The sequence below is a fragment of the Phascolarctos cinereus genome, unplaced genomic scaffold (assembly GCF_003287225.1).
Source record: "Phascolarctos cinereus isolate Bilbo 61053 unplaced genomic scaffold, phaCin_HiC Scaffold_3;HRSCAF=262, whole genome shotgun sequence".
Lineage (NCBI taxonomy): Eukaryota > Metazoa > Chordata > Mammalia > Diprotodontia > Phascolarctidae > Phascolarctos > Phascolarctos cinereus.
Window position 1 is genome coordinate 89,105,210 of NW_027555736.1, and position 26,339 is coordinate 89,131,548.

At 36.8% G+C, this 26,339-nt stretch overlaps 1 protein-coding gene across 4 annotated transcripts in view; it reads right to left on the reverse strand.

The window, feature by feature from the left end:
* INPP5F (inositol polyphosphate-5-phosphatase F) overlaps window positions 1-26,339 on the reverse strand; it is a 96,745-nt gene that overhangs the window by 45,960 nt on the left and 24,446 nt on the right. For 2 of the 4 annotated variants that reach the window (XM_020988226.2, XM_078151026.1), the window contains exons 2-3: window positions 23,211-23,291; window positions 158-294 (exon numbers count right to left, since the gene is read on the reverse strand). In XM_020988226.2, the coding sequence (XP_020843885.1) occupies window positions 158-294; window positions 23,211-23,291 (218 nt within the window). Of the gene's footprint in view, window positions 1-157; window positions 295-2,890; window positions 2,975-23,210; window positions 23,292-26,339 lie in introns of all 4 variants that reach the window. The other 2 variants (XM_020988224.2, XM_078151024.1) reach the window with 2 other exon arrangements.

Below are 26,339 nucleotides of genomic sequence, written 5' to 3' on the forward strand. Positions count from 1 at the left end.
GGAATCTGTAGAGAGGTAAGAAAAAATAAATTTTTTTCCCTTCCAGTTTACAGTCTGATCTTAGTTGCAACCAAAACCAATTTTGTGTTATTGCATTTAGCTAACTATAATTAAAATAAAAATCCAACCCCTCCTCCCCTTCAAGGTTTGATCTTACCTCAAGCTCAAGATCTTGAGGTTCCATTTCAGAAAGTGATAATACAGCAATTTTGGTAATTTTGCAGACCTCATGGTCTCCAGGAAGTTTGCCTATTAAGGCTTTCTGACGAATTAAGATAAGCCACCACGGGAGATCTGAAAAAGAAAAATACCACCACCTGGTATTTACACAGCTATATTATCCTTGAAAGCTAAAGAGCTTTATCACACTTCTCATTTATAATATTCTTCCAAAAAAAAATCAGAAAAAGACAAAGAGTTAAAACAAACTTTAAACTGAAGCAAAAGAACTTGGTTCACAAGCATGGCTACTCTGATCTTTGCCAACTATTTCTACATCTCTTTTTAAAATTAAGATTAAATTAGAAATATCCTAGCAGAGAGTATGAAAAAAGAATATGTTAGCTTACAGAGTAGTATTACAATTTTTTCAAAAGAAGCTCTCCTTCTAAATAATCAGCAAATATAACATGAGGTAGTGGAGTACAGTGGAAAGAGAGCTGGATTTGGAGTCAGACACCCTGGGTGTGAATCATATCTCTGCATTTTACCGCCTGTGTGACTGTGGACAAATTTTTCTGGGCCTCATTTACCCCATCTATAAAGATTTTTGACTAAATGATCACTGAGGTCCTTTCTAGCTCTAAACAAATCCTATGAACAGCTGAAACAAATGGTACTTTAAGAATTCTTCATCAATATGAATATGCTGTACCTGACTTATTTTCTAAATAAAAAAAAGTTAGGCTAGGAAAAACAGCTGCATAAAAAGTCCTTTCATTTCCCCATATTTTTCCCAAGTACCACAATCTTTAGGGGAGACAAAGGGTAGAATTTTTAAAAGAAGCTTCAGAAATGTAAGAAATACAAAGTTTGAAAATGCATACTTCCCTTCATGCCACTCCCCTGAAGGTCAGTGGAGAGGGGAAGTTTTCACCTGAGTTTCATACTATACTTATTATTGTCACTTAGTGATTGCAATTAGTAATTTATTCATCATCATAAATATTTATTGATAATTTACCTCCTACTATGGATATCAAAAAAAATCATAAATAAGAATTGATCATCTTTAAGAGCCACAAACAGGGATAGCCTTCTCTCTTCTCTTCTCCCACTCCTCAAACCCCAATGCCAGACCTCATGGGGGCAGAAGGAAGCAAAGCAACATGTCTGTTTACATTGCTTGGATGAACTTGGAGTCACCAACTAGAAGTCTTCCAATAAGATGGAAGACCGCATGTCTGGACCATCTGTTCTGCATTGTGTATTCAAGGCCTTCTGGGCCTTACCATCTGACCCACTGCTATGCCTGCCAGCCTTTGAGGCACTGCCATCCGATCTGCCCAGCTGATGTAACCTACACATCCCTGGGCCTTGCCATTCCCCCCTTTAGGAAGGCAGAATTTTTCAGACTTTTCAGCCTTTCTCCCTACATGCAAGTAAACTCTCTGCTATCTGCCATTTCCTTCATTTTGAGCACGAGTTCCTTGAGAGAAGAGAGTGTCTTGTTTTTTTCTGTTTGTTGTCACTAACATTTAGCACAGTGTTTGGCACATAGTAAGTGCTAGTAAATACTTTCTTATCTCTTCATTAATATTTATTGAGACTCTACCATGTATTGGGCACTGGAAATACAATAAACAAAAAAACCACAGTGCTATATAAATAGCATAATGGAATTCGGGAATTAAAGAACCTGAATTCCAGCCTTGCTACTTACTACCTGTTTGACTCAGCAAATCACTCACCCTTTCTCAACCTCAGTTTACTCATCTGTAAAAGGAGCAGGTTGGCCTAGATTGGCCTCTAAAGTTACTTCCAATTCAAAATACAAACTATGTCAGCAATTAGTAAGACAGTCCATGACCCCCAAGTGTATTGCCTACACAGTAATGGAGTGGTTCACAGTTTTACAGCAGACCAGCTAAACCTCTGGTAAGTCTCCCCTACCCTTCAATCAAAATAGATGCCAAGGAGGACTAGAGTTAACATTCAGCCTCAGACACTTGACACGTACTAGCTGTATGACGCTGGCAAGTCACTTAATTCTGACTGCCTCACCAAAAAAAAAAATGCCAAATTTAAAACAGTAAAAAAAAATTGAATTTAAAAAAATGATGTCTTTATATAAAGTATATTGTGCAAATAAACCAAGCAATTGTCATAGTGATACTGAAGAAAAATTTTTTTAAATGTAATTTGTGTGTCAGATTCACAATGGAATCATGGATAGACTCACTAAGAAAACTAAACATTTTATTTTGGCTATACCCTATTTTCCACAGTTATGCTTAATTTTAGAATATCCTCAATCCTAAATCCCTTAAAAAAAGTTTTAGAAGACCTTTACCTCCTATTTTTTGAACTTAATTTTGCTATTCCATTTTTTGCAAGCCAAAAAAAGGCAATTGCTCATTTTTTCTTTAAACTATCCACAGATTCAAATTCTTACTATCAAAACATTTTTATTTTCACACTTCAAGAAAAAAGGAGTAATTATACAAACAAGATTATATAAAATATTAAATAACTGCACTAAATATAGCAGACACACACAAATACGACAGTTGTCATTTTGAAACAAAATACTCCTGGGTAAACTGAAAACAAGTACAAAAATGTTCCTTTAATAACTTGGTAAAAGTTCTATTATAGCAAAGAATGGAAAACTAAAATACACTCTTTGCCAAAGGCAAGGGTTATGTTAGGATAGTCTATTAATACTTACAATACATCAACACTGGGGAGTAGTCTTGGGAAGAACAGCCAAAAGTCATCCAACAGAACAGAACTGGAAAATTTGGCCTGAACACTGAGATATTTCCAAGAAATCTCATTAGATGATAAAATTGTTCAAAGGAATGATGGAATCTCTGTTGCTATAACTATTTTGCCTTTGAGAGTGGGGTAGGAAGATGAGGGGAAGAGAACATGCAAAGCCTGATTTAAAAAAAAAAAAAGGTGATACAGTTTAGACCCAAAAAAGAATCACAATGCCTAGTAAGTTATAATACTCATAATCTATGATTTTATAAGTAAAATTAAAGTACTAGTTTGGGCTAAGTGACTAACTCAAATAATGACACAGAAGAGAAATATTTCTTTCCAAACTAAAACTACTGAATTAAAATTTGAGTAACAGTTTCAGACATTAAAGTGTCATTATATTCTTAAAATGACTATTCTATATCTCAGACCCAAAAGGAAAAAAGAAAAAAGAAAATCCTTAAACAGCAAGATAAGAAAACAAATCAGGAAAGGATTACTCTGAGAAGTGCGACCTGCAGGACCAGCTAGAACAAAAGCAAAGGAAGAATTTTAATTGTATACCACACAAGAAACGACTCACTAATGAAGTGATATGAGAGAGAAAGATTTTCATCATTTCCCATCTGGCTAACCTTCTGGACTTCATGACCTCATGAAACTCATCATTCTACAAGATAAAATCAACTCTTGAAACTCACACCTCCACAGCATCCCTGCCTCTGACTGGAGAGTAGAGGCTGGACATTGGAGAGCTTCTCCCTAGTTCTCTACCATTTAAGGAAGATATTCCCTCCTCAGATAATTTCCCACTCCAACTGCATTATTACCGTCATACCTCTGGCTTTCAACTTTTTTTAAAAATGTGCTGTCTTCTCCCATTAGATAATGAGCTTCTTGAGGGCACAGTCTATCTTATACCTTTCTTTGTATCCCCAGTACTGAGAAAAATACCTGGCACATAGAAGGTGCTTAATAAATGATTGTTGACTATTGACTATTTTCAACTTTGAAAGAAAATGTTTCCTGTTCTCATGACAAACCTGTCAGGTAGATATTGTCTCCCCCCATTTAAAAGACAAGGAAAGTTAGTTTCAGAGAGATTATATGACTTGCTCTAGATTACATAACTAAGAAGTAGGAGAGCCAGGATGTGAATACAAGTTTCCCACAATCCAAGTCCAGCACTTGATCCATCATGCGGCTCTGCCTTGCACAGATCTGTGGATTTTAATGGACTACAAGCTCAATAATTTCACCATATGATATGGTAGCCAAAAGATAATGCAATTTTAACCTGCACTGACAAGCATTATGTACAAAGGAACAGTCCTATTATATTCTGGCCTAGTCAGACCAGATCTGCAAGATCACATTCAATTCTGGGAGTCAAATCTTTTTTTTTTTTAAAGGCATTAAGAAGCAGGAGAACATCCAGAGGAGGGAGATCAGAACAGTGAGGGGCATCAAGGTCAAGCTCTAGTAAGGTGACTTGAAGGAATGGGGAAGTCTAGCCTAAGAGAAGAAAAGACCCAACAGTGCCAGGACAGTTCTCTTCAATTATCTGAAAGGTTGTCTGGTGGAAAAGAATGAACAGAATGACTTCAGATGGTCAACTTTCTAAGAATAAGAGCTACTCAAAAGGAGAAAGGGCTTTTAGGAGATCCGGGAGTTGCTCTTCATCGGAGATTTTCTAGTAAAGGCTAGCTGATCACGTATCAGATATGTCAAAGAAAGGATTCTTTTCTAGATAGGACAGACTGGATGACCTGTAAGATCTCCTTTGAATCTGAATATCTTCTGTTCTTCTCTCTATCCAATCAGTTGGCAGCTCCTCAATTCTACTTGTCATTATATCCATCTCTTCATTATCAGTCAAATTGCCCCTTCTCTGAACTAAGCTCCTGTTACCTTTTGCTTGAATTAGACACATTCTAGCTCATTGCCCACTTAAAAGCATCTCCAATCTTCCTTTTTTATAGATTAAATTTATTTATGTACAAATAACACTCTTCTGTTGTTACATTATTACTGAGAACCTACTATACTAGGCAATGGGAATAAAAAGGTAATAAGCAACAGTTTTTACCCTCAAGGACTTTGCAGTCTAAAAGAGGGAATAAACTATTGTACATTAGTATGATAAAGGGCAGCTAAGTGGTAAAGCAGATAGAGTACGAGGCCTGAAGTCAGGAGCACTTTCATGAGTTCAAATCTGGCCTCAGATACTTACTAGCTGTAAGACCCTGGGCAAGTCAGTTAACCCTGTTGGCTTCATTTCCCTCATCTGTAAAATGAGCTACAGAAGGAAATGGCAAACGACTCCAGTATCTTTGCCAAAGAAACTCCAGACAGGCTCATGAGGAGTTGGACACAACTGAAAGGACTGAACAACAAAAATAAAGGTAAAGGATAGGTCCAGACAGAATGCTCAGAAATTTGAGGAGGAAGACTCAAACACTTTCCATTTATGGGAGAAGGGAGAATCAGGGAAGGTTTCCTAGAGCCTCTAGCTCCTTTTGAGAGAAAAGATGATTTTCAATGAATCTGTCAATAAACAAGCAGTTATTAAGTATCCAGTAAGCGCCAGGCATTGAAGATATTAAGACAAACATGAAACAGTTCCAGCGCTCAAGGAGTTTACATTCTACAAGAGGAAACAATTATACATATAAGTATACAAAAAATATATATATATGTATGTATATATATATGTGTGTGTGTGTATATATATGTGTGTGTGTATATATATGTATATATATAAGTGGTAAATAAAATTTTAGGAGAACACTAATAGTTAGGAAGACTGGAAAAGGCTTCTCTGAGAACAAGGTACTTTAGCTAAGGTCTACATGGAAAAAAGGAGTCTAAGAATCAGAGAGGAGAAAGGAATGCACTCCAGGAAAGAAGGACAGCTTTTGTAAAGGCACAGAAGTGAGAAATATAATGCTGTGCGTCAAGGACTGCAAGCAAGCCCATTTGGCTAGATGAGAGAATATATAATAAGCATAGATAGGCAAGCTAGAGTCAGATTATATGCCAAACAGAGGAGTTTGTATTTTATTATACTGACAACTGAGTCCCACTGGAACTTACTGGTCCAAACTGTTTTAGATATGTTATTTTAATAGCTGAGGAGGACAGATTGGAAAAGCTAGAGACCTGAGGTAAGAAGACCAATTAAGAGGCCATTGCCTCAAAATGCTATTGTAGAGAAAGTTTGATAAGAGTTTGAATTAGGGTAGTGGCTATGTGAGTAGAGAGATAGGAATGGATACAATAGATGAAGAGGTAGAAGACAAGCTTTGGCAACCCACTGGATCTAAATGAGTGAAGGAGAGTTTTCAAGGATAACTCTGGGGCTATATACCAAAGGGCTGGCAGTGCCCTCAACAAAAATAAAGAAATTCAAAAGAAAGGAAGGATTTAGCAGGGGAAAGTTCACGAGTTCTGTCTTTTGGACAAATTGAGTTTGAGATACCTATTGAACATTCAGTTTGAAATGTCCATTAGGCAATTGGAAGGAATATGCTCCAAATGCAGAAGGGGCTTTGTCTGATTTCATAAAAACAAGAGAGGGCAAAACAATATCAGCGAACAACTAGTAATTCCATCTGACTAGAACACGAAGTACGTAAAAAAGAATAAAGTAAATTTAGTCTGGGAAGACAGGCTGCAATTGGATTCTGGAAGCCTTTATTTATAATAAGCTAAGCTGTTTTAATATTATTCTATAGGAAATGTGGAACGACTTCCGGTTTTTGAGAAGAGGAGGGCACAGACAGACCTCTATATTCATATTATCTTAGCAACTACGAGAAAGATTGAAAAAATGAAGACACTGAAGGTAGGGAGAAAAATTAGGAGATTATTAGAATAGTCTAAGCAAGAGGTACTAACAATGTGAATTAGGTATATATATCAAGGGAAGGTAATAAATGCAAGACATCACCATGGTTAGAATAATAAGCATAAAAAACAACGAAAATAAAGGTATAGGAGGAAGAAAGTACAGGAGATGTTTAGTTGACAAAATAATCCAGTTTGGATGTAATGCAATATGTAAAAGGGAATAAGATGAAATAAGTCTAGCAAGGTATGGTGTTTCAATGATGTGAAGGACCTTAAATATCACACAAAATAAAGTTTTCCTTGGTAGGAAACAGGTTGCCACTCGAGAATTCTGAGCCTAAGTGATATGATCAGTTCTATGCATAAATGAAAGATTAGTTTGGCATCCATATAAAGGATGGCTTAGAGTGAGATGAGAGTGGATTCAGAGTAATATGCTGGGAGCATCCTGCTATAGTCCAGAAGGAAGAGAGAGGAATGGGAAAGTAATAAGCATTTATGTTGTGCCTACTCTGTGCTAGGCATTGTGTTAAGTACTGTCTAATTGGTAGAGGGGGAAAAAAGGAAGAGCAAACAATTTCAGTAGACTCACTGAAGATGGATGCCATATTACAAGGGATTACAAAGATAATAGATGGTAACAATTTAGAGACAGAGAGTTTAGACAACTTTTTTTTTTTACAGAAGCATGTCAGAGAAGAGGAGGAAAAAGGTGTGGTGTGTTAAAAGAAGGCTCAAGTAGATGTGTTAGAAGAATCAAGGAAAGACCTTTTAAGGAAGCAGAAAAGAGACATGCCATATTACCTATACAGGTAGGTTCCCTAAACATGTCTTGAGTAGACTGGAGGGACTTAGGAGAGGAAGGGATTAAAAATAAGTAAGAGAAAGATACTGATGGAGATGAAAAAAAAATAGGGTCAAGAGTATAAGTAAAAGGATATGTTTTTAGCAAAGAGTAGCATACACTTCTTTCTTTGTCACCTAAAATCAGTCAGTCAATTCATTTAGAGCCAGTCACTTTGCCAAGAACTGGGGATGACACAAAGAAAGGCAAAATACAAGTGGTAGCAAAGAACCGGAAATTGAGGAGATGTCCATCAAGTGGGGAATGGCTGAACAAGTTGTTGTATATGGCTGTGATGTAATACTATTGTGCTACAAGAAATGATGAGCAGGATGCCCTCAGAAAAACCTGGAAAGACTTGAAGGAACTGATGTAAAGTGAAATGAGGAGAACCAGGAGAACACTGTATACAGTAACAACAATACTGTATGATGATTAACTGTGAATGACTCAGGTCTTCTCAGCAATACAATGATCCAAGACAGTTCTGAAGGACTCATGATGAAAGGTGCTGTCCATCTCCAGAGAACTGATGGAGTCTGAAAAAGACTGAAATAAGACTTTATTGTTCTTGGGCTTTTTATTTTCATCTGTGTTTTCTTTCACAACATGATTAACATGGAAATATGTTCTGTATGACTACACATGTATAGCTTTTATCAAACTGCTTGCCTTGTCAATGAGAGAAAGGGAATTTTAAATTCAGAAAATGTTTAAAGCAAATGTTGAGAAAAACTTCTTTAAAAGAAAGGCAAAAGACAGTCCTTGCTCTCAAGTCTCTCACAACCTAGTGAGTGAGAATCATAACAGCTAGCATTCATAAGTGGTTTACGGTCTGCAAAGAACCTTACAAACCTTGTCTCATTTTAGCCTCACAGCAGCCCTAGGAATTATGTTCTATTATTATCATCCCCATTTTACAGTTCAGGAAACTAAGGCAAACAGAGGTTAATGACCTGCCCAGGGTCACAGGGTTAGGAAGTGTCTGGTGTAGGATCTTGAACTTGGGTTATCCTGATTCTAGGTCCATCACTATGTTCCTTGTGCCACCTAGCCAATTAGTAATGTTTCTAAGACATTTTATGCACTATAAGAATGGAATTGAAGGAATTTCTTTTTGATAGCCTTAATCTTCTCAGTTACATATGAAGCCAGTGTGAGAGTTGGGATATAAGAAAAAAAGCCAAGGGTCAGGAGAGTCACTGTGGGAAATACACTAAGAAGTCCATAAGAGTAGAATACAAGCAGCAGTGAGGTCCTAGCTGAGATCATGACCCAAAAATTTTCAATGAGTGGCAATTAGCATGATTTTATTTCTTTTCTTTTCTTTTCTTTTCTTTCCTTTTCTTTCTTTTCTTTTTTTTTTTTGGCTTTTTTTTTTTTGGTGAGGCAATTGGGGTTAAGGAGTTAAGTGACCTGCCCAGGGTCACACAGCTGGTAAGTGTCACAACTCTGAGGTAGGATTTGAACTCAAGTCCTCCTGACTCCAAGACCAGAACTCTATGCACTGCACCACCTAGCTGCCCCCATGATTTTTTTTCAAGTGACATTCAGCAGCACAAGAACAGGAGCAGAAAAATTAGATGATAGCTATTACCAAGGGATGTGGATTATCAATTTGGGAACAAGGTTGATGAAATCTAAGGTAGTGGCTAATGAAACATTAAATTAGTAGATCATGGGGATCAAATATGGCAATGGAGACAAGTAAAATCAAAATAGGAAAGAACCAAAATTCTAGAGGTCAAGATACACCTAGTTCTCATTCACCATACAACCAAACTTGGTACAGAGTAGGCATTTGATAAACATTTGCTGATTGACGCTAGGCTTGAAACAAACACAAAAAAAAGTCACTTTTTTTCTGGCAAAAACAATCCTAATTCATCTAACCTTCTCTCATAGTTCCTATTCTTCAGTTCTTTAATGTTTTCCATTGCTTTCTTTGGATGTAAGCAATGACTCATAAGCAGGCAAGATACAATATCTTACAAGAGCTAAATATAAAGAAAATATTCATGAGTCACATTTTACTTTCATTAACATGACTTTGTACTATACATCTCTAACTCCAAAACTATTTCCTCATTGTACCTTCATTGAATTTTATCGGAGATCTTACTGGAATAAGAATCAGAAAATGATATAGCTGTCTTAACATTTTGATAGTCATACAAGCATTTACAATTGTGTGATTCTGGAGCCCTGCTTGCAATAATTATTAACAAGTTATATGTATGACTATTGTATGCCTTACAGAATCTCAAATAATATAAAAGTGCAATAGAATTACAATTTAGAAATTAGAAGCTTTGATTGGCCACAATTTCCATCAGAAAGATCCACTATGAAAGTCAGAGTTTCACTGAATATAACTATATAATATGAGGGTTGTATGGTGGGGGGCGGGGGAAGGAAAAGACAGAAACAAGGAAGAAAAAGTAGGGCAACTGTTGGAGTGTTCTTTGGCTTATAAAATTGAGAACTATTACCTTATACTCCATCTAAACTCACTCTGCTCCATTCCAGTTGCTATGCCAATCAAAAACTACCAAATAATTTACTCTCTTAAAACAGAGAATGGTTTTTATAATTTTTTCCCACAAAGGCAGAAATTGCTTTAAAGGTGTTTCATTGTACAAATATTGTACCATGTGTTCTTAGGCATGTCCAAAGACTATAAAGATGTATTTTATTAACCATGTTTGCTTCCAAAGGAGTATTACAATTTGAATTTCCACTAAAGACCTAAAGTCACATTCTAAAATCAAATATAAATGTCTAGCATGCAATAAATATGATTTCATTTTAATTAAAGGGCACTCCTGGAATTTCTAATATTGTATTAATAAGAATACATAAACTACTCCCCTGTTTGATCAATCATGTGGATGTTAGTTGCTAAAAGCCTACCCTGCTAGACTTCTCACAGCATTCTTTGCCTGAGAACATTTTAGCTAATCTGAAACTTTAGTTTCTCAAAAACCTTTCACATAGGGGGCAGAGCCAAGATGATGGAGTGAAAGCAGTGACTTGCTTGAGCTCTCCTCCAAACCCCTCCAAATACTCATAAAAAATGGCTCTAAACAAATTCTGAAGCAGCAGAACCCACAAAAAGACAGAGTGAAGCAAATTTCCAGCCCAAGACAACCTGGATGATTGATCAGAAAAGTATGTTGTGCCGGGCTGGGGGCACAGCTCAGCGCAGTGTGCGTGTGTAGGCCTCAACAAACCTGGAGCAGGCCTCAGAGGACTGACTCTTGGGCAGCTGTGGAGGTTTCCAGACTCCTCAATCCACCAATGCCAAAGACAACTTAGAAGGTCAGTGGGAAAAGTCTGTTTCTGTTGGTGCTGAGAAAGGAAGGCGGGGTTTCAGCTCCATTCCCCAAGAGCGTGGCCCTGGGTGGGGACAGCTGCTTCCCGAGCTTCCAGCCCACAGACTGAAGGGGAATCCAGTGGCTGATCAGAGAGGGACTGCAGGGATCTGTTTGCCAGTGCTGAGGCAGGAATCTTTTGCTTTGCCTGTGTTTGGATCTGGACCACAGTTCTGGGTGGCGGTGCTGGGATGAGGAGGAACACTGGCATGGTAGAGCTTGTAGTGGCTGTGGAGAGTAACCCCTCCTCACAGTTACAGGACAGAAAGGAGTACTTGGTCACAGGCCAGGAAAGGAGTAAACACCTCGCCCCTTATCATACCACCTTGGAAGAACTGAAAATTTACAGGTCCCTACAAGTATCTCTGAAAACAGCTGTACAAACCCCTGAAGCTTGGGACAGTACATTCTCCACATTGGAAGCATTCGTACCTTAACAAAGAGTTTAAAACTCAAGTAATTGGCTGGGATCATGAGCAAGCAGCACAAAAAGAGTCAGACTATATTATCTTACTTTGGTGAAAAAGAAGATCAAAATATACAACCAGAAGAAGACAACAAAGTCAAAGCTCCTACATCCAAAGCCTCCAAGAAAAATATGAATCAGTCCCAGGCCTTGGAAGAGCTCAAAAGGGATTTTGAGAAGCAAGTAAGGGAAGTAGAGGAAAAACTGAGAGTGATGCAAGAAAATCATGAAAAACAAGTCAACAGCTTGCTAAAGGAGACCCAAAAAAATACTGAAGAAAATAACACCTTAAAAAATAGCCTAACCCAAATGGCAAAAGAGGTCCAAAAAGCCAATGAGGAGAAAAATGCCCTAAAAAGAAAAATTGGCCAAATGGAAAAGGAAGTCCAAAAGATTACTGAAGAAAATACTTCCTTAAAAATTAGAATATAGAGCAATTGGAAGATAGTGACTTTATGAGAAATCAAGACACTAAACAAATCCAAAAGAATGAAAAATTAGAAAACAATGTGAAATATCTCATTGGAAAAACAACTGACCTGGAAAATAGATCCAGGAGAGAGAATTTAAAAATTATTGGACTATCTGAAAGCCATGATCAAAAAAAGAGCCTAGACATCATCTTTCAAGAAATTATCAAGGAAAACTGCCCTGATATTTAGAACCAGAGGGCAAAATAGAAATTGAAAGAATCCACAGATCTCCTCCTGAAAGAGATCCCCAAAGGAAAACTCCTAGGAATATTGTAGCCAAATTCCAGAGTTCCCAGGTCAAGGAGAAAATATTACAAGCTGCCAGAAGGAAACATTCAAGTACTGTGGAAACACAATCAGGATAACACAAGATTTAGCAGCTTCTACATTAAAGGACCACAGGGCATGGAATATAATATTCGGAGGGCAAAGGAGATAGGATTACAACCAAGAATCACCTACCCAGCAAAACTGAGTATAATCCTTCAGGGGAAAAAATGGTCATTCAGTGAAATAGAGGACTTTCAAGCATTCTTGATGAAAAGACCAGAGCTGAATAGAAAATTTGACTTTCAAATACAGGACTCAAGTGGAACATGAAGAGGTAAACAGGAAAGAGAAATCATAAGAGACTTATTAAGATTGAACTGTTTACATTCCTGCATGGAAAGATGATATTTATAACTCATGAGACCTTTGTCAGTATTAGGGTAGTTGGAGGAAAAAAATTATATGTATGTATATATAGATAGATAGATAGAGGGCACAGGGTGAGTTGAAGATTAAGGGGTCATATCTGGAGAATAAAATTAAGGGATGAGAGAGGATTATACTCGAGAAGAAGAAAGGGAGAGGTAGAATGGGGTAAATTATCTCACAAAAAAAAACAGAAAAGAAAAGTCTCTTACAGTGGAGGGGAAACGGGGAAGGTGAGAGGGAATGAGGAATCTTATTCTCATAGGATTTGGCTTAAGGAGGGAATAACATACACATTCAATTGGGTATGGAAATCTGTCTTACCCTACAGGAAAATAGGGGGAGAAGGGGACAAGAGAGCAGGGGGATGATAGAGAGGAGGGCAGATTGGGAAAGGGTAATCAGAAGTAAATACTTCTGAGGAGGGACAGGGTCAAAAGAAAGAATAGAATAAATGGGAGGGCAGGATAGGATTAAGGGAAATAGAGTTAGTTTTTTACAACATGTCTACTATGGACGTGTTTTGCAAAACTGCACATGTACAACTTATATTGAGTTGCTTGCCTTTTCAATGAGGGTGGGTGGGGAGGGAGGAAGAGAGAAAATTTGAAACCTAAAGTTTTAAAAACATATGTTTCAAAAAAAATGTTTTCACATGCTACTGGGAAATAAGAAATATAGGAAATGGGGTACCGAAGTCTATCCTGCCCTACAGGAAAATAGAAGGGGAAGGGGATAAGAGAAGGGGAGAGAGATAGAAGAGAGGACAGACTAGGGGAAGGGATATTCAGAATGCATGACATCTTGGGATGGGGGAAGGGGGGAGATGGGGTGAAAATTTGGAACTCAAAAACTTGTGGAAGTGAATGTTGAAAACTAAAATAAATTTATATTTAGAAGTTCAAAAAAAATTTTTTAAATAAAAAAATAAAAACCTTTCACATAGTAGGCACCCAATTTTTAAAATTGGTTGATTGGTTCTTTTACTACTCTCTTGGAATCCCCTAAGAATGAAGAATGTGGAAAGTTGAAACTGATTCATAGAGAGAACATCTCACTCTTAAGGCTCAATTTATAAGACTTAAATGGATTTAGCTAAGGTACAAAATAGAATGTTTAAAGGAGACCAGATTTACGAGTTTAAGAACCCTTAAATGAGGTAAAGGTACAAAACTGGTACAACTAACCAATCTACAAAGATAAATTAGCTTTAAAAGAAATAATCAATAAAAGTTGATGAAAATAATGAAGAAGAAAGGTTAGGCTAATTGGAATAGTTAACAGTAGTTTTCCTTTATCCAGTATCACTGAGGGAGAACAAGGTTTTTCATATATAGTATGCAAATTTTCCAGATAAATTCATCTTATTCTTTTAAACGCTAAAACTTTCTTTGACCTTTTTTTGATGACTCAGAGTCATCATTATGGTCATAAACTACTTTAGTTTCATAAAAGTTAAACCCCAAGGGGCCATAAGCTATATAAAACTGTTTGTGGGCCCCTATAGTAAGAGACCCAAATGTTATCTCTGCTGTCCATTCCTTCCTCTTCATATGCTATGGCCAGATCCTAGGAGTCCCTTTTCTGTTCTAAACTTTAACTTTTTATGCAATTCTATGTCACATCAATAGACTGTGAACTATGGAGCTCTTTTTGTACCTTAAGGCTTCCTTTAAGTCTCAACTAAAATTCCACCTTCTATGGAAGACCTCCCAAACACCTTCAATGCCTTCTCTCTCATTACCTGCTTCCCCTGTATACAGCTTGTTTTGTACATATTTGCTTGCATGTTGTCTCCCCCATTAGATTGTAAGCTTCTTGAGGGCAAAGACTATCTTTTGCCTTCTTTATATATCCCCAGCATACCACAGTATCTGGCACCTAATAGAACCTAAAGTTTACTGATTAAGAACTTTTTTTTTTAAAGAATCCTTCAAGGCCTGTGTCCTAGATAGGTGAGATTGCTGATCCTGACAGTATATTTATCACATCCCTAAATAAAATGAGGCTGTTTTCTTAATTATTAGGATATTTACAATAAGTAGGATGGGAAAAACACTTTATTGAGAAAAGGTATGAAAGAAGAAAGCAAGTAAGGGTTCTCCCATTTCACAAAGGACCCATTCAGCTGTCCTTCCCTAGAACTGGCTCTGGGCCCAGAACAGGAGAGCTCTGCTTCCTCTTCTCCTCCCCAAAGGCTGGCCTCCTCCTCTCCATACTCAGAACTCAGGACAGTATTTTAGTCACTTCGATGGTTGAATGAGCTTTTCTGGGAACCTGGCTACTTTTTGTGTCCATGGGAACACCCTGAGTTACACATGACAGAGTCTGTGACACATACTCGGATTTATGAGCCGATCTTATCACTGCCGCTAGACTGCTAGTTCCTTGAGGGTGGGAATTTTGAGTTATTTCTCTTCATTTTTCCTCCAGTATGATTTAATAAATGCTGAGCAAACAAAACTAAATTAGTTCTTGCCTGAAGAGAGTTATACTTTGAAGATATAGGCAACTTTGCTTCTTGAATATAATTTTTGTGATTTTTTTTACCTATGTGACAAGTTCTATAAATTATAGGTTTTTAAGTATCAAGGGGCCATGAACATATGGAAATACCAATAATAAATAACCCCAGATTGAAACATATACAACCATTGAAGTAATTGCTCAAATAATACCTTTCCTACAAAGCTCCTGCAGAAAGTAATTTTCAGTTTTAAAACTCCTAATACATGAAAAAAAATTTAAATATACCTGGTAAATTACTAATAAGTGAACAGCAAAAACACCTTTACATTTTAAATGCTTTATAATATGGAATGCAAACATATATGTCTTATCACTGTGGTATAGCATTTTACAAGAGTATAGTGTTAACTGCACAGGATACTGAAAACATTTCTTACTAAAGTAGAATCAAGTAGAAAATTGACTAGTGTCACAGCAAGTCCTATGACTAGTGTCACAGGGAAAAAAAAACGAATTTAGGTAGGGCTTTATTTAGTCATCTAAATCTGTGCAAGGCCATTTTGCCAATTTAATAATGAAGCCATAATTCACATCACAAGCTAAGAAAAAATACATTGTAATAGTTATTTTAAAAGCATAAGATCTGATTAAATTACTTTTGTTCATGATTATTCAGCACTTTAATAATAATTTAGATTTTTCAAAAAACAAGGAGACACAATTGCCTAATTTTTTCCATTCAACAACCATTTATTGAACACCTACAGTGTAGGTAGCCCTTTGGGAGATTTTTGAGATGTATGTAAGAGAAGGTCCTTGCTATCATAAATCACTGTGGTTGACTAAGACTTTTTGAAATGACTGATACTTTGCTCTTCCTATTATTTCAGGATGATACACAGGCTATAACCCTAGTAGCCAACGTCCCTTACACGTCCCTTCTCTGTTCAGTTTCTTCTCACAGAGGCATCGTGGCAGCACAGTGGCATCAAGAAGACCTGAGCTCAAATCCAACCTCAAACACCTACTAGCAAGTGTGACCCTTGGCAAGTTTCTTAACTTTTACTTCTCTTTTCTCAACAGTAAGATGGGGTTAAGAATAGCATCTTTCTCAAAGGGTCATTATGAGGACCAAATGAGTTAACATTTTTTCAAAAGCACTTAGCACAACACCTGGCACACAGCAGGCACCAAAAAAATGCCTATTCCCTTCCTTTATTCCTTCTCCTCCTAAGCACAGACAGTAATCTTCTCTCTCTACTCTAACTTTACACACCCAAAATGTAGCCACTTTTGATCTAAGGCATTTCATAATCCACTGAAAATCATTCTATCAATGGTAATCTTTTAATGGAGAACCATAATGAAATAGATGGTTATGGGGCTATCAATAATTTTAAAAAATAGAACATTCAGATCACATTTTCAATATACTTCTTTTAAAAACTTTTTACTGCTCTTTTTATGGTAATTATTCTATGAAATATAAACAATTTGTTTTAAATACCATTTTAGAAAGCATTTTATTTTCTCAGATCTATAAAATCTTGCTTATATAATTTTAATGATTTATACCACCTAAAAAGAACCAAACAAAAAATTAGGAGGTAATGGCTTGTGTGTGGTGGTGGTACATATATGTCTTAACGAATCTTTCACAAAACCTGGATTCTAGTCCCATCATTAATTAACAGTGTGACCTTCAGCCAACAGCCTCACTTATCTGAGCTTAGACTGAATCTATTAAATGAGAAAGTTAGAATCAATGATTTCTAAAAGATATTTTCAGATCTAATATAATACTTTTGTTCTGTAGTTTCACCTTGATGCAACAGCCAGTTGGGAAGGAATGGGGAAAATCTTGATTTCCACATAGCTATTTTCTTTCATCATCTATTTCCTGTCACATTTATCTATTTTTCTCCCCTCTCCCTTCCCTTCTTAAATTTGCCAAGCTAAAATCAAAGGACTTATTACATACAAAAAAATTACGGCTATCCAAAAACATTTCTACAATCTGGTTAAGATGATTTATTTCTAACAAGAAAGTTTTATCATATATAATTTTATGAGAAATAACTTATTCCTTCTGATATAAAAACACTAACATTAAAAATCATCTATATTGCTCCAGATTTTCCTCCACTCTTTGTTACCATGTATATAATTTTATATGATTTTACTTAGTGATTGCACATTATTATGTAGTCTACTTAAAAAACTCATATATGTTTTTAGGTATTGATGAACTCCACATAATTGTCACTTTTATTATCAATGCCATTCCATAACATTAATATGATTTTTACATAGTTATCCCCCTACTGTGGGACCTTTGGTTTATTTCCGGTTGTTCATAATATACAGAGTATTGTTATGAACTTTATAAAAATTATTTTGTTTCTTTTTGGTTGTTTCTTTGGAGTATATTCCCAAAAGTAAACTTACTGAGTAAAAGGAGAGTTTAACTTGTTTAAACATTGCAAGACTGCTTCTACAGAAAGACTGATTCGGTTTCAAGTGTCATTAACAACATATGAATATGGTTCCCTATGCTTCTGTCAAGCACTTTATCATTTTTATTATTTTTAGTAGCTTGATTAAAAGTATAACTATAGTCACATATAGAAATATATATCTATATATATACATATATATATAGATATATATTTATAACCATGGTTATTTTGATTGCATTCTTTAATTGATAAATGAGGTTCTACACTTTTGCATAAAACAATTTGTCTACATTTCTTTAATACACAGAACCTGGCTGTTAACATTATAAATTACTATCTGTTTTTTATGTTTGTATACTAAGCTTGTCTCATTTTCTCCCCACAGCTTTTCTTTAAATAATTACTTTGTTACACTTCAGTGTGCCAAAGTTTTATTTGTTCTTTTAAAATGTATCCATCTTTTTTTAATGTATCTATTTTGTCATTGATGAGACTCTCCACTTTTGTGGTCAGGCATTTCTCTCTTTTCAATAGCTGGGATAAATATGCTATAATATTTTCTAATATTTGGGGGATTAATGTTTAACCCTTATTCACTGAGAACGTCCTTCAGTGTTCAGATACTAGTTAATTAATCTCCATACTGACAATCTCTCCTTACCCAACAGCTCCCTTTCTGTAGCTTATCTATAACATACCCAGATCTCATCCTTAAAGAATCTATATTTGACCACATAATCCTCAAGCTTTCTATAACTCTCTTGTCTTTCACCACCAAATTTTCAACCCCTCACAAAAAAAAACCCTAAGTGTGTTCTTTGCCTCTCTTTTCTCACTTCTCCTTCCAATCCTGACCATTCAATTTGAAACTGCCTGTTATTACTCAATCCAAATGCAATTTCTCAGTCCTCATCCTTCCTTACCTTCCTGCAACAGGTGATACTGTTAACTACCCCCTCCTTCTGGATCCTTTCTCTTCCCTGGGTTTTTATGGACACTGCTCTCTCCTGATTCTTCTACATGTGTGACCAATCTTTCAGTCTCCTTTGCAGAATTATCATTTCTTTCCTGACTCAGTGTATGGATATACTCAGTCCTAGGATTGCCTTCTCTTTTCTCTCTCTTCCAGATCTCATGATTATCAGCTTTATTCAGGTAACATCTAAATAAACAAACCCAGCCCTCATTCCTGTACTAGGCGCCTGTCCTACTTCTCCAACTGCCTGTTTCTAGACACCTCTCCCTGAAATGTCCCATTTATCTCTAAACTTAATATACCCAAAACTGAACTATTTCCCCCCAAAAAAGCTTGCTCCCCCTCCCCTAACTCCCCTATTTTTATCAAGAATACCACTGTTCTTTTTCTCACCCAGGATAACAACCTCAGTCATCCTCGACTTTTCACTCTTCTTGCCCCTCGTATCCAGGCTGACAGGTTCTGCTGAATCTATCTCCACCACATCTCTTATGCCTGTTCCCTGCTCTTCATTCCTCCCAAAACCACCAGAATCCTAGTTAGCCTCTGGATAGCCAGCCTATTCCTTCTCCAAGCCATGTTCCACATGGCATCAGTAAAAGCCAGGTCTGACAATGTCATTCTCCAGCTTAAAAAGCTTCAATGGCTTTCTTTTGTGTCTGGGATAAAATATGAACTGCTCTATTCAGCATTTAATGTCCTTCCTAATCTGGTTCCAACCTATGGTTCCCAGCTAAATCTGTATCAGTCCCCTTCTTGAGCTCCAGTCCCCATCCCTTCTCCTTTCTCTCTCCAATGCTCAGCTCAGCTTAGACCCCCCTCCCAATTCCCAGTATTGTCAGGGCACTCTCTCACTGCAATTACTTTGTACATACTTTATATTGACTTATTTGCCCCAAATCTCTTCCCATTTCAGCCCTTCTCTACTTAGAATTGCCAGAGGGATTTGCCTTAAGTCAAGTTCAACCATGTCACTCAGTATTATTCCACAAACTCCAATGGCTCCTTGTTGCCTCTAGGGTCAAATATAAACCCCTTTGTTCAGCTCTAAAACCCTAAAAGGTCTAGTACAGCCAGCCTTACTTTTTGTCTAATCCTCCCCTTGCACTCCATCTGTTCTCTGCCTGTGCCTTGCATTGAGAGCTCTGTCTGCCTCATTCCTGGAATACACTCACACTCTCCTCTGCTTCAAGCAGAATAATGTCAGGAATGAGATGTCTGGGTTCTTGGTAACCTCCACACCAAGGCAGCTACACATGCACTTTTCCCCTTAGACATATCTAATTGGAGGACAGAAGGTATAGAGGACTTCAGAAAAGGGAGCAAGGGCACAGTACAAAGCAGAAGCAGGCCTGACATAAGAGAGAATTGGAACCCACTAACGGTAATATAGAATACTGTCTTTTGGACTAAGTCCTTCCCTTATTGTTCCTACCTCACTGTTAGTCTGATGTCCTTTGTGCAAAAGTTACCTATCAATTGATTTTACTCTATATTGTGCACCATAACCTTGAAGACATCTAATTCAATGATGTTTTATGACTCCTATGTACTTGGATCACTACTCTGTCAGATAACGAATGACCTCTGCAATCAGGGGTGTTTATGACGAATTGTTTCAAATCTTCTAAATGTATGGGAGTTTTCACTCTGCCCTATAAGAGAAAACTCTTTAGCACTGTAGAGATTTTCCTCTTAGCCACTCTTCTCCAAAATCATCCTTATTCTTCTATTTCTAAATGGTATTTTCTTCCTTCTAGGACGCTTGGAAAATTCTGGCTTTAAATATTAGATAAGTGTTCTCTAGGGATTTTTTCTGAATTAGAACACATAAGCCTCTGTTAAATTCACAATGAAATTGTCTAGGCAGGAGTGGTTGGGAAGGAAATCAGACCGTTAGAAGACACCGAGGAAGAGAATTGAGAGGAGATGGGGCCTGTCGCCAACCTTCCACTCCCAAGGTTGAAATCTGAGGGCAAGAAGGAAGTAGGACAGGTTTTCCCTGCTCTCTTCTTGTAAGGAAGGAAACAAAGAACAAAAGGAAGCAGATAACAGGTAGAACAGATTTTTCTTGTTTACTTCCTGTTTCTGCCAACCAGTGCTGAGGGGGAATAGGTGGAAAGAAGAGGGAACAAAGACTTTCTAGCTTCTTCCTTTTTGAAGTCTATCTAACCACCAAACTCCTTGAAGGCAAGGACTACTTTGGCGTAGTCTATCTCCAGTGCCTTGCACGGCACCTGGCACATCGAACATGCTGTGTTGAATGACTAATGTGGTAATATTTTTAATGATTGTACATGTGTAGCCTACATCAGATTGCTTGTCCTCTTGGGAAGGGAGGGAGAAAAAATCTGGAACTCAAGTGAATGCTGAAAACTAAAGAATAAATAAATTCAAAAAAAATAAAATACTGAAAGCACCAAAAAAAAATGTTTGTTGAATTGAATCACACTGCAGTTAAGATCTGCACAGAATAGAGGCAGAAAGAGAAGAGAGTTCTAGTAGGGTGGTAGCTTTGTGAGTGGAGAAGATGTGACAGCTATACAGAGACCCAGGTGGATTCTATCTCCACAACATCTCTCACATCTGCCTAATGCACTCCTAATTTACAAGCACAGCCACAAGCCTAGTTCAGGTCCTACCCCTTCCTTACTGGGACTACAGCAACAGTTTCCAATCTGCTCCCCCTACTTCCAGCTAATGAACCTCTCCAATCCATCTTCCACACAGTCACCAATGTGGTTTTCCTAATGCACAGATTTCCTCATAGATCACATTATCTTCATTCCTAATCCCTCAAATCAATAAACTCCAGTGACTCCCTATTACCTCTAGGATCAAAAATAAAGTACTTTCTTTGGCATTTACATCTCTACCTGATCTATAGGTTCTCAGATATGACTCCCTCCAACACACTCTGTGCTCTACCCATAGTGGCCAGCTCACCCTTCCCCACACATAAGACCCTTCAGTCCTCAACCCATGCCTTGACTCAGGTTGTGCCCACCTCCTTAGCTCTGCCTCTTGGAATCCCTGGTTTTCCTCAAGATGGGGCTCAAGCATTACCTTCTATGTAAAGCCTTTCCTGATTTACCCATCTGTCATATATTCCTTCCCAAAACTAACTCATTCTTTTGCATACATTCATGCATATATGGTTGTGTTTTCTATTATAATGTAATTTCGGACAGGAAGCTGTGTTCCCTGCAGTACTCTACGTAGTACAGTGCCCTGTACATAAGAGTGTTCAATAAATATTGCCTGGATTTTCTTTACATAGTGGCTGGCTAAATGGTACAATGATAGAATGCTAGGCTTGGAGTCAGAAGATTCATCTTCCTAAGTTCAAATCTGGTCTCAGATACTGATTAGCTGTGTGACCCTGGGAAAGTTACTTAACCCTGTTTGCCTAGTTTCCTCATCTGTAAAATGAGCTGGAGAAGGAACTGGCAAACCACTCCAGTATCTTTGCCAAGAAATTCCAAATGGGGTCACAAAGACTTGAACACAAATGAAAACTGAACAACAACAGGGATGAATCTCAAATTGTTCAAATTCAGAATTTTACAATGTTTAATCTTTTTTTTAAAAAGAAGGTCCTAGTAGCCACTTACAATGTAATTATATAACCAAGTCCCATGGATAGACCAAAACCAAGCAATTCACTGCTAGTTACACTGTATATATGACTGTTCTGTGTTAAAAATCAAGAGTAAGAACTCTAAAATATACTAGCAAGGTAGCAATGGATAAGTCACTTAACCGCTTAACCTCTCAATGATCCTAGGCAACTCGTAAATTATATATTAAGTATACGTTGTCTATCTTTAAGAAAGGGAATTTATACAAAAGAAATTTTTTATATTGGCAGTCTGTACCCCAAAAAATGAAAAAATACTCAAGTCTGAACTACAAAAAGCACTACTACAAAATCATGCTGGAAAATTAAGATGAAATCTATCTGGGCAATGACATACAAGCCAGGCTAAGGATTATGCAGTTTATCCTGCAGGAAACAGGGAACTGCTCAAGTTTCTGAATAGGGAAATGAAGAAACATACGTGGTCAGGATTCGGAAAATTGTTTGGACAATTTAGTGAAGGATACGTTAAAATGGGTGACCTCTTTAAGAGACTACAAAAATCTAGGAGAGAAGTAATGAGGGCCTGAATTAGGGTTATGGCCATTCGAAAGGTACCATGGACATAGTGTTTACAAGTACATATTAAATTGTTTCTGGAATGATCATAAGAAACTTATCTCATAGGTCTCACCTGTATCAATCATCAGGCTTGGATCATAATTATGAGACAATAGCATTTTTTAAGGTAAGCATATACACTAATATCAAAACTCAGAACCAGGATCAAGATTAAATTTTAATAAACAAATGACTTAAGATAGACCATAACACCAACGTACCTTTTTCACTGCCTTTTATTTTGTCATGTATATACACTATTAGACCAGGAAAAAAAGACAAGAAAATGAATCAAAGTCATAACTAAACCTTTGTGATCTGGCAAAGATCTATATTAGCCTCATCTCTGATGAGAAAAATACAGCAGATACTGTTAATTTTTAATAATTAGTAAGCTAAGTATTTAATAATTAATAAATTAAGGTACTATTTATAGGTTGGGGGGTTTTTTGTAAGAACTTTAGAAACTTACCTGAATGGAGTTGGACTTTCCCAATAACACCTTCCACCAGCCCCAAACAAATGGGATTCCAGGCCAGAAGAAGGTCAGTGGCTAAAATAAAATAAAAAAGCATTTATTTTAAAATCCACTAACATGAGAAAATGTAGTAAAATACCTAAAGCAGTATATTTTAAAAACATTAAAATGGCTAACAAAAGTGACTATGAGTATGAAACATGATCCAAATTAAAAGCCCTGCCAAGGGTCTAGTTAGTTACTATAGCAATGAAAAGGGGGAGGCTTAGCATTTTTCTCCCCACATTTCTGGATGAATAGACCTCGTTATAATCTTGAATATTTGAAGGATTTGCAGTTTTTCAAGAGTGGGTACATATTCCTTCCTCTGGTATAGAAGACTATTATTAATAGACTGTTTTCTAGAATTGCTGAATTCCTGTCACCTAAAAAAACTGAGTCATTAATGTCATCCATTATTATCAAGGAGAAAGGGAGTGGATGAGACAGGTCATACTAGATAGGTCACCATTCAGGGAAAACCCTGAGAGTACAATGATAAAGCAGAAAAGGCCTAGGATTTGGAGTCATAAAACCTAGGTTGAAATTCCAGCTGTGTTGTGTAATGATGTTAAGTCACAGCTTCTCTGGATTAGTATTCTCTATTCTATAATATAATTATATTACAATATAAGTATATAATATGAATATCATACATTATACATGATTATATCATGTATATAATGTATAATTCCATAGTAGGATTAAACTAAATGACTTCTAAAATCCCTTCCAGATCTTAATCTTTTCTCTGAAGTGAAAATATGGTAAGCTACTGCCATGGTGACACTATTAAATGAATTACATTTTGGCATACCTACTTTGAAGAGACCAAGAGGGTAAAAATTTGGCAAGGTTATAAAATCATGTATGCCACTTATAAATAGAAATAAGTAGTCATGGTAGCATATTTTTAGAAGGTAAGCCATATTGATAAAAACTTTTTTTTTCTGAAATTCTACTTAAAATGTCTAAAGGATGAATTTAACAACTAATTGAGTTATTAAGATTCTAAACACTGTAGTTTAACCTTCCTACTTATGTGAAGTCTACTGTCTCTCTATATATTTATTGGAATGGGAGTAAGGGAAAGAATAACCTCAATACAAGCAACATGAGTTTTCCAGGTGAAAGGTAGTATATGTCAAGTCAATAAGCATTTATTAAGTGCCACTATGTGCCAGGCACTGTGCTAAACACTGGAAATACCATACAAAGAAAGGCAAATATAGTCCCTTCTTTCAAGAATCTCCTAGTCTAATGGAGGAGACAACGTGCAAATGACTATGTACATAGAAGATATCTACAAGATAAATTAGAGATAATCTCAGAGGGAAGGCATTAGCATAAGGGGGATTGTGAAAGGATCCTTACAGAAGGCAGCATGTTAGCTGAGACTTGAAAGCCAAGGAAGCCAGAAGGTAGAAATTAAGTAGGAGAATATTCCCACCATGTATAGGGGACAGCCAAGGAGGCCTATGTTAGTAGCTCATAGAGTACATGTGTAAATCCAAAATACAACTCAGGTCCTGGATGTACGTTGTCTTTTCAGACAGATCCATTTCAAACCAGAAATTCTTGAAAACAGTTATATTTTAAAAAATTAAGGGGGCAGCTAGGTGGCACAGTGGATAGAGCACTGGCCTTGGAGTCAGGAGGACCTGAGCTCAAATCCGGCCTACGACACATAACACGCACTAGCTGTGTGACTCTGGGCAAGTCACTTAATTCCAACTGCCTCACCAAAAAAAACTACAATAATAATAATAAGGCTGCTTATTTAGGATTAAAAAACAATAACAAAGCCAAAAGAGATCTTGTGTATAGTTACTTTTCTGGAAAAAAATTATCAAACCTTACGCTACATGAGAAAAATGATAATTAATAACCAATATCTTAGAGATTCAGAACTTTCCCCAACCTCTTCTTTCAAATCTTGCTTTTAAGTTCAGTTTTTCTTCAGAAGGACATTTCTGATAATGAGATTGAGTGAATCTCCTTATCCTGGTCAAAGTCTAACCCAAACTCACAAGTAATTTAATTTAAGGTATGGAAGCCCCATGGTGTTCTGCTCAGACTTGGGTGGAAACAGATTCTCCAGTTTAGATAGCTCAAGGCTGGGAGTGGTCTTATAAAAGAGATATTTCCTCAGTCAAGGGGTAAATGATGATGGGGTGCCATCAGCCTCTGTTGGAAGGATATATAAACTGTGCCCAAAATGAGCCCAGTTCCAGACTGCAGCAACCACGTAATACATACTGCCCCTGCTTTGAGAGAAATAAAAACATGTATACAACCTAAATCTCGTTTGTCTCTCTTAGACCAAACTCTGCAGGTTGACATACACAATAAGTATTCACTTATATTAACAATAAGTTAATGCTGCTTGCAAGAGATAGTACAATTGCAAAGCCTCATTTTATATATATATATATATATATATATATATATATACATACATATACACACACACACACACACACACACACACATACACACACACACACAAACATATAATGTGTATTGACCCAACTTTTTTGAATACAAAATGACAAAATTCCCTTATAACAAAATAATTAGTCCTTAGTTTTAAAAACCAAACAGAGGATTTTACATTTGCTCATGGTGGTATAGGAAGTAACTAAAATTTACTAAGTAAGTAACATGGTTAGAGACGCATTTTAGAAAAATTACTTTTGACAACTGAGTGGCAGCTCACTGTAGAGAGAAAGCCTTGAGGTAGGGAGGCCACCCAGAAGTCTACTGAAGAGTCTGGGCAAGAGGTAATGAAGTCTTAAATCAGGGTGGTCATTGTTTGAGCAGACAGAAAGAGATCTCTGTGAGAGATGTTATAAAGGTAGAAATGGCGAGATTTATTTAGCAACTAATTGGATATGAGGTGAAAGCAAGTGAGAATCAGAGGATGACATCAAGGTCATGAACACAGCACTAGGGAAGTTCAGTTCAGAAGACGCTTTGAGGGGCAAGATAATGAGTGTTTTGCACCAAATAAGTTAGAAATGCCTATGGGACATCTAGTTCAAGATGTTCAAAAGGCAATTTGGTGATAGGAGTTTGAGGGTT